The sequence below is a fragment of the Bradysia coprophila genome, assembly GCF_014529535.1.
Source record: "Bradysia coprophila strain Holo2 chromosome X unlocalized genomic scaffold, BU_Bcop_v1 contig_20, whole genome shotgun sequence".
NCBI classification, from domain to species: Eukaryota; Metazoa; Arthropoda; class Insecta; order Diptera; family Sciaridae; genus Bradysia; species Bradysia coprophila.
Window position 1 is genome coordinate 5329230 of NW_023503307.1, and position 9837 is coordinate 5339066.

Here is a 9837-nt window from a genome sequence, read left to right on the forward strand (position 1 = left end):
ATCTCGCCACACTTGCATTAAATTAGAGGCGACGCCACTGTGTTGGCATAACACAATAATAATCAAGAAAATGTGGATCCAGATATCAGACAGACCTCGTTTAATTGCCAAATTGTGTTTATGTTTAAGTCGTTAAAAATTGTTCTTCGAAATAATGGACATAAACAGGAGTGGACATTTTATGGTCCAATTTAATACGGATTTGATATGATAGTACACGACGATTGAACAAACGGTGGAAATGATGTTTTTTGTGAATTATGATTATTCGAGCTGAAGGTTTCCTCAATGTCGTTGACGGTCGAACGTACTGATGCCAATAACAGTTTTCTTCGTCCTATAAATTTATAACACTTTCCAGCCTCCTCGCACTAAACAGAGATCGAGACAGGAAGGTGCAGCAGTTTCAAAAATTCACCACTTTGGTATTAAGTGTCCAGTCTAGACTGTTGGTTAATTGATTACAGGTGCTGACTTGTAATAAATGCCGTCCTTTTTTATACTGCAGATTGTTAGTGGTCTTGTAGAACAAGAGAACAACAAGTCGTAAGTTAATGCTTAACATTCGTGCCATCAACTAAAATTTAAATGAAATTCGAAAAACCTAAAGGATCATCCATTAAGCGCGTCCGAACGATATTGACTTTTGTCAACTAAGAGCAAAAAAAACGAGTCGCAAGTTATGTTCCTAGAAACGGTTGGGGTTATAGACAGTTTCACAGTGTATGAAGCACTAGAGATGGATGGGTTGCAGAAGCACCCAACGCCCAAGCTCGGCACACAAACTTTGTCTACAAAAATCGTCGTCTTTAAAACAGTTAAAACGCCCAAGCTCAGCCCACAAACTTTGTTTACAAAAATCGTCGTGCTTAAAAGTGTTAATAGTAGATTACGGCCGTGGGTCCAAATTTTTATTTCAACGAGTTGGAACGTTATAGCCCGAGTCTTCCCACTCGTCAAAATAAACCCACGTACGTACTGTGATTTAGGTGAATAGGTAATGTAAATGCATGTAAGTGTAATGTAATATATATTACACACTTGTCACGAAGAAGTCGATTGACAATTTCATTAAGCATTACTCACCTTACCTGCTCAACAAGGGACTATCGATTCATGGAGAATAGATAGCGATGCAATTACAGTGTTCAGTGACTTCATTTTTTAAGACATCTCTTATGTTGCTGATGAAGATGCTGTCAATAAGACACGATAATCCGCTTCTATACGATAGATGTGTGGAATATCGAGTGTTTAACTCCAAATTATTCAATTAAGCGATCACGTCAAAAGATAAATGATTGACAACTACAAAGGAATTACTCGCACTGTTAAACTCTATTGTTGAGAAAAAGTCGGGGAAAATTTAATTTTTTCATCGAATTTTTTTGTTTTATTTTCTTTCAATATATTCTACACAGAAGGAGCGATAAAAACAATTATACAATTACTTGTATGGATTTGCTTCTTGCTTTTTAACGGCTGCTATGCACTTAGCCATTGTAGGCGACGACCGAGAAATTGGATCGGTCATGAAGTAATCCTTCAATTCCTTCTGTTTGATATCGATCTTGGATGACTGGATTTGGCCGGACTGTAAGATTTCGGTTTAGCGCATCTCCCTTCAATAATCGAATCTCACCATTCCACTTACCGCTTGGATTTTGTCCTTTGTTGTGTCACTGCCATCACGTTTGCCATAGTTAGTCAGATGAGGTGAAATTTTCTCAATTCTTGTACGAAGTTCATCCAACGTATCGTACGCCAACGGTTTGCCTAGGACTTCGGCAAGTGCACGAAGAATTTTCCAATCTTCCCTAGCTAAGCCGGGCGGTGTAACAGCGACCAAAGTCTGTTGAGCTCGCCCTTCTGTGTTGACGTAAGTTCCTTGTTTTTCAGTATATGCAGCACCCGGTAGAATTATATCGGCTATTGCAGCGCCAGCATCACCATGATGACCTTACGTTGAAAATGGACAATTTTGCATTAACATCATGTTTGTGACACATCTTTGATGTGGGAGCTACTCACCTTGATAAATGACAAAGCAATCCTTTGGAATATTATCTCGAGTAATTGTAGGACCGTCAGCTCCCAACAGGAATAGAACCTGCGGTTTTGAAGCGAGTACTTCGTCGGTTCCAGGCTGATAACCAATGTCCATGGCACCCACTTGCGAAGCATTTCGCTGCAGAACGTTGAATACTTTCCATCCCTGAAATGGAAAAGGTTTAAAGTTTCAGTTAACCGAAGACTTGACCTATACATGGAAATCGTTAGCCTACATCTTTTTCGAGCTTATTTGCATAGCTATGCAAAGATGATAGAATAGCTGCACCGTCTGGTCGAGCCAGTTGATCGGAGCCGACAATAATGACCGGTTTCTTGGCGCTACTTAGTCGTTTAGCAATCGGATGTCTTCCGCTAACAATTTCGTTGATAACACCAGCGTCATCACCGATATATTCGTATCTGTACGACAGGTCCACATTTGATCCGATTAATGCCACATCCGTCTCATTATGTACGTAACCTTTGCGAATTCTTGTATTCAACAGAGGCGCCTCGTAACGAGGATTCGTTCCAACCAACAAAACGAAATCGGATTCCTCAATGTCTAAATGGGACAGTCAATGTTACAGACATTATTCGGAAAAAGAGGAAAGGAAAAAATGTCTTAGGCACCTGCTATTGGTGTGTTCATGATGTACGTTGAACGCTTTCCCATGGTTTCTTTCGGCAATTTGAATTCCGTGGAAACTGATTTTGATCCTAACGTTTCCAGAACGTCTTTCAACGCCACCATTGACTCCACATCGGCCAAACCACCAGCTATTCCGGCCACTTTTCCGCCAGCATTCAGTAGATTCTTTGCCGCTGCAATCAAAGCACTTTCCCATTCAACCGGTTGCAATTCACCATTGGGCATACGCATCATAGGTGCGATGAGACGTTGACGTTTCAAACCGTCACACGAGAAACGGGATTTATCTGCCAACCATTCTTCATTGATGTCTTCGTTTTCACGCGGTAAAATACGTAAAACCTCGCCAGTTCGAGTGCTTATGCTAATGTTACTGCCCAAAGCGTCCAAAACATCGATCGAGTCGACTCGGCGAATTTCCCAAGGGCGTGCAACGAAGCTGAGAAAGATTTTTGACGAAATGAACAACTGGAAAAAAGAAAGCCGAAAACCGTCTTACCTATACGGCTTGTTGGTCAGCGCTCCCACCGGGCACAAATCGATGATGTTACCCGACAATTCTGACAACAACATCTTTTCAACGTACGTTCCCACTTGCATGTCATTACCTCGGCCAGTTGTACCAAAATCATCGACTCCGGCAATTTCCGAAGCAAAGCGAATGCAACGAGTGCAGTGGATGCATCTGGTCATAATCGTTTTTACCAATGGACCAATGTCTTTATCCTCGACGGCTCGTTTGCCCGTGTGATGAATGTCGGTAAATCGCGAACGGTCCGATCCGAAGGCCATAGCTTGATCTTGCAAATCGCATTCACCGCCCTGGTCACAAATGGGACAATCCAGTGGATGGTTCATCAGCAAAAACTCCATAACACCTTCGCGGGCCTTACGCGTCATTTCGGAATTAGTCTTAATGCGCCAACCCTTCATCACTGGCATCGCACAGGCAGCTACCGGTTTCGGACTCTTTTCCACTTCAACCAAACACATTCGGCAATTGCCAGCAACGGCTAAACGTTCATGATAGCAAAATCGCGGTATCTCAACGCCGATCTGTGCAGCAGCCTGAAAATGTTTTTGATTTAGAGATTGAACGTGCCCAGTGCAACAGAATTGCTAGATATGACGGAAATTTACTTGTAAAACAGTTGTTCCCGGATCGACGAAAACACTTTGGTCGTCAACAAAAACTTCAATCTTTTCGGGAACTTTGGCTGGTGTTGCTGCATTCGCTGACGTTCGCACAACCGCAAAGACTCGTGATGGTGCTCCCAACGACAAAGTCCGTGTCAGCGGAGTCCTAAACATTTTGTTTGGAAACTGTGGACGAATTGCGATTAATTATTTGTTGATGGAATGGGCTGGCAGACGATAATTTGGCTACTTTTTGCTGATTTAATTACGTAAGAATAAAAAGTGCGATTTTAAGCTGTCAAAATAGACTTTTCGATTAACTTTGTTTTGCTACGAAAATCATTGAATGGGAAACATTTGACAATGCAATCATTGCACGGATGTCCGTCCGTGCATTGGATATTGTTGTAGCAACACAAAATAATATTTTCTGATAGAAATTGGTGTGAAATTTATACCTTTCGATTGATTTACAAAATTTTTATTTTTCTTATTGACGGTACGATATTGACGTTCAAGCGGTTTTCACAGCACTACCGTTGAGTACCGTTTCGATTTTTCTGACATTTCGAAATGTCAATCTAATTTCACATCATAACAACACACCGCCGAAGAACGTGTATTACATAAAACAACAATTAACTTGCGAAATACGTCGATCTAGCCAGTGTGCCAATTTCTACAACAGATCACATTGATTAGTCTTCATTCTACCTGCAAAATAATGGGTAATTCAGTGGATAAAGGTTCCAGCGAAGTTAGCAATGCCATTACATCGGCTGCACCCGCAGCAGCGGAAAAACCGAAATGCAAGGCGTGCTGTGCATGTCCCGAAACTAAACGGGCGCGAGATCAATGGTTAGTTTCATCTTTTGATTAATAGAGAAGAAAGCAGACCAAATTGTTTTCGATCATTGTTTCAGCATAATGGACAACGGCGAAGAAAACTGTGGAAAACTAATCGAAGCCCATAAGCAATGTATGCGAGATCAAGGATTTAATATTTAAAAATTGAAGGTCAAGGTTGATGAATGAATTGGTTTGTTTTGGGACGAGAAATTTATTTATTTTTGTTTGGATTTTTCTTGGTTTAAAGAATTGAATGCGAGATGTACACGCTGACCGGGTTTTGTATATACTCTAGTCGTAGATTAGCGCTTCATTGATCATTAAATATTGAGAAATGTTTCGTTGTGAAAGGATGAAACCAAATTTGTTTTCTTTGGTGATGCGACGAAGGTAATAAGACGATTCACTGGCAGATGCCCAACATCTACATTGTAAAACATGACATGAAAACATTGTCTATGCTCGTGGGAGAAAAGTGTGCTTTTCCACCAGCGATCCGTTGTAGGATCCATGTTCAATTCATACATTATGTTGTTTAGATCACCTCTTCATTATTCATTATCCATGTCTTATGCAATTTCGGAAATTTAATTGAAATGAACCTCAGAGTGTAATTCTTCTTTGTTTTAGAGTGATGTAATTAGGCATCACAATGACATCTCACATAATTATCTTCGACGCCTGACAAGAACATATGACTCCGTCCGTTATTTTAAGATCGTCGCAAATCGTTGCTAGTTGATATGAATTTTCAATGCCAAATTTAATGATAGTATCGTATCACGCTAGGTGTGGTGTTTCTCAGTCGTCTACTTTTGGCTGACCTACATGGAGAGGAATAGTTTTGGAAAAAATGAACGATAACTCCTTAGATTGACTGAGACAGCAATCATGCCACCAATAAAGTTTTATCGAATCTGTTACTCCATCTGATCTTAGTATTTTTGAACGTTTGAACCAAACAATTCTTCAACTTGAGGATGTATTTAGATGCAAAGAAGGTAAAAAAAACTCCACATTATTGATGTATATTTTAGTGTTAGACAGCGGTGTTTCAACAAGTTTCATAAAACGAATAGCGCGATAATATGGGATGCGGAGTAACGCAGAAACAACAAATAAAATAGCGGTAGCGGCACTTAAAACCAATTTTTCAATGATTTTCGGGTCATAATTACTCTAGGTAGTCTACCTCTATGCTTAAAACTGCTTCGAATCACGCTGGTAAAACAAGCATCAGATTTGAAGTGGAGGCTTTAGTGATACGAATTACTACTTTAACTATCTCCATACAACATAACCATCTTCACAAAAAAGGAAACCAAAGCACATACTCAGGCCTCCCACTAAATTTTGCCCTGTCCGAATTTCGGACATTTCGGACAATTTGTATAAAATTTCGGACATTTCCTGAAAAAATTTCGGACAAATGTTTTCCAGTTTTCACTAAAGAATCGCAATAGGAATAGTCTGTGAGACATTTAAAATCATTCCCTCACCAAATTTCAACGTTTTATATCAGCAGAATTTTGTGACAAATTCTAAGCTCAAAAATTTGTTGGGAGTATATATGACTTGAAAAATGTTTTACTAAAAGTATTGTTAAATTTGAGGATTAACTGAAACCTGGCTGAAAATATTTAAAAAAGAAAGAAAAAGTTTTAGAACGGTTTTATTCATATAAAACTAGTTGAACTTCCAGGCAACATACTTTTTTACCGCAGACGAGACCCTCAACTTCAATTCCAAAAATTTTGTACTAATGCTTAGAATAGTACATTACTATACCAGTGAAGTAATCTGATATCTCGTATCCAGATGAGTAAAAGTATCCGAGGGCTTCAGCCCGAGGTACTTTTACTCATCGTGATACGAGATATCAAATTATTTCACGTATAAAGTATGGCGTTTTACTTTACGAGCGAGGGAAAGGGTCTTCACTAGTGAGGGAAAGACCACATTACCTCACTAGTAAAGTAAATGTATTTTACTTTACTAGTGAGGGAATGTAGCCTTTCTCTCACTAGTGAAAACCCTTTCCCCCGCTCGTAAAATAAAACGCAATACTATACACTGGTATAGTAATGTACTATTGTTCGCTTGTTCGCACTTCAAATTTGTGCTTGATGCCTAATACGTCGACCTTCAAAACATCAGTCGTATTTTTACTTTTCGAAGTTCGATACGCCATCACAGTGTTCAAAAACGTTACTGCCACATTCATAAATCTATTTTTGACATCAGTTGTCACTTTGCGACCACTTTATGTACTTAATTACCCTACAGTAACAGTAGACTTTCGAAAAACCAAGAAAAAAATTTCTTGGTTTTTTTGGGTTTTGGAGCCCATTGAACCTTGAGGGATTTGTAAATTTTCCTTGTTAAATATAAAAATCCTAAGTACGTTGCAACTTCCATTGAGACACCTCAAGCATATTCCTTATGGTATTTTCTATGTTCCCGAACCAACCGAAAAAATTTGTCAATATGGGATGCAGAGTTTTTTGAATTTGACTGCCATCAGAAGTTAAAGTTATCCTGAATAAACCAGGAGAGCGTGTCTATCTCATCGATTATTAAAATATCTATGTGGAGGCTCGGATTGTGACGAGTGAAATGAAAGTGGTTTAAGTTAACAAATTCAGTAACGATTTAATCAAATTAAAATCGTTTTTAGTAAAACACTTATTTAATTAGCGAATGACTGTTGTTGACTGATCATCTATGTTGATATAAATTTTAAGACAAAGAATTGATACACGGAAATTAAAATTGAAAAATGTATCAAGCGCGCCGCAGGTGATTTTTTTTTTGTAGAGTCTTTTATAAGTTTCAATATTTAAATCCGGTCAGATCTTGAAGAAAATTTCGGACATTTCGGACAATTTCGGACAAATGTGTAAAATTTCGGACATTTCGGACAAGTGGGACGCCTGCACATACTAGACTAGACACTAATACTAGCTTGCATCATACTCCAAATATTTTCTACGTTGTGCTACGAGCACAAAAGTGCTACGAGCAAAAAAGTGCTGCGGTAGCGATTGTGTGTTCGTTTTTAGACTCAGTGACTAATAGTCATTTACGTAACAATAATGATAAAAAGTTGAAAAAAAAACTTTTCGAGTGATTTTTGTTGATCCAAGGCGAAGTCGAAGTTTTATAATGGATTTCACATGTGAGGCCGTCGAAAGTTCATAAATTTCGATAAAAAAGACGATTTTCGACCCCAAAGCATATATAATTTTTTTTTTGCACCACGGACATAAGTCATTACGCCATTCTCGCCTTCGACTCGAGATGCAAACTCCACACTTTAGACTTTCCAAAATAAAAAGTTCCAAATGAGAACGTCATACACTATATCTCTCAACTCACTGACGAAAAGCGGAACTTTCACAAAGTGTTTCATTTAGGAGAGAAGTCATCACTGCCGTGTTGAAAATTTTCATTCATTCTCCTCTACAAACTTTTGTTGGCTGCCTAAGCGATATTTTTTTCATCGTCTCTCATTTTATTGTCTTTTTTGAGATAAACGTTCAACGTTGAATGCAACTCGGAGATAAATGCTTTTTTAGGCTAACGATATGTATTGTTACACACGGCCAAGAGGGGTAATATGCACGTACACATCTAGTGCTAGTCAAAATAACAATATCCAAACAATTATGTAAATTATGAGACCCGCGCAGAATTTAAAATTACCCGCAAATGTCATCAAGTAATGAATCATTTCCGTGAGATACTGCAAGTAAAACATTTGATTTCTTTTACCCGATTCCTGTCGAATAATTTTTGCATGATAAATTTCGGTTTCCCTCGTCTCTCCTGTTTTGTAATAGCACTCACGCAACATTGCATCTGGGCTCTATCGGTAAAATTTTGCTGGTAACCGCTTTATTGCGTAAATCGCCGCTGTTAATCCAGGTGTAATACAATAGATGGAAATAAAGCGGTTTTTCTATTGGTTTTGTCAAGTTGAATGAAAACGACTTCTAAAGCGTTTTTTTCATGGCGCGCCACAATAAAGACTTTTTTATGTGGACACTGGTTGTAACCCTTCAATTACCAATTGATTTGACTGGTTACCAGCTGAACTACCGAATTATAATCGTTAGGACAATCCACTCCACCTCTTTAATTAAATTAATTAATTTGCGTTAATTAATTTTGTTTTATGTATTTGCTTTTAAAATATTTGTCGACTTATTTGACTAGGTTTTCAGCAGGTAATCAAAATTTCAGCTCGTACCTATTATGCTAAGAAAAGGACATTCGATATTTTTAACGTTGCGAATTGGCAACGAACAATTAGAATATCATATGAGTGAGTGTTACATAGAAAGCAAATGAAGGAAACTTATGATTCGAGAGCTCTAGCGCCAAAGCCACGGGTTCAGACAAAGCGATATTTACTTCGAGGGCTTTTATGTTGTGTAGCATATGCTAGATTGAATGTGTAGTGTGAAGTGTGGTGTATGTGTGAATCAGTACCGAACTGGCTCGAAAAAGCCCATAGGGGGCTCCATGCAACTCAATTTAAAAAGGCCCACAAATTAAAAATTCTCATACAAAAATCCAAAAGGCCCATCGGGAATCCCCCGAATTCACCGTATGGCCAGTCCGGGCCTGGTGAATGGTCTGAACTCTGAACAAAGATATTACATTGGGCTTTGTGCATGGAAATTAAACAGGACATTCGATATTTTTAAGTCTACTTAATTTTAATTCTTCTCAGATTTTAATTAATAATATTTGGAGAAGTAGAAGCATATGACATTGACTACTATGACACTCCGTAATGTAACCATCCGCCATCGGTTCAAAACATTGGTAATAATCTAAAAGGTATATTATACCGGTATTGCTCAGGTTTGTAAAATAGAAATGCAACCTAACAAAAACAAACAAAAGATTAGATTAGATGGGAGGGTGTAAGCCCAGCACCTAAGCCTCAGATGGGCCTGTTGTGCTATTGTACAAGTCTCTTGATCATATGGACTGTGATTTTACATCATATCTCTCCCGACTTAGATTGTTCACAAATCGACCGTGTGTTAACGTCCCATACGTTGTGAATTCTCCAAGCCGTGGGTGGTATGCGAATACCACAACCATCACTAATTGACCTGTACATTTTCCCAAAG

General features: G+C 38.6%; 1 protein-coding gene across 1 annotated transcript; it reads right to left on the reverse strand.

Moving 5' to 3' along the window:
* Positions 1–1365: 1365 nt before the first annotated feature.
* LOC119068544 (NADH-ubiquinone oxidoreductase 75 kDa subunit, mitochondrial) lies at positions 1366–4430 on the reverse strand. The gene is made up of 8 exons (XM_037172163.1): positions 4300–4430; positions 3845–4027; positions 3204–3772; positions 2686–3143; positions 2286–2617; positions 2032–2215; positions 1655–1959; positions 1366–1594 (listed from the first exon to the last, which is right to left on the reverse strand). The coding sequence occupies exons 2-8, from the start codon at positions 4013–4015 to the stop codon at positions 1448–1450; spliced, it is 2166 nt and encodes a 721-aa protein (XP_037028058.1). The 5' UTR covers positions 4016–4027; positions 4300–4430; the 3' UTR covers positions 1366–1447.
* Between the last annotated feature and the right edge of the window lie 5407 nt (positions 4431–9837).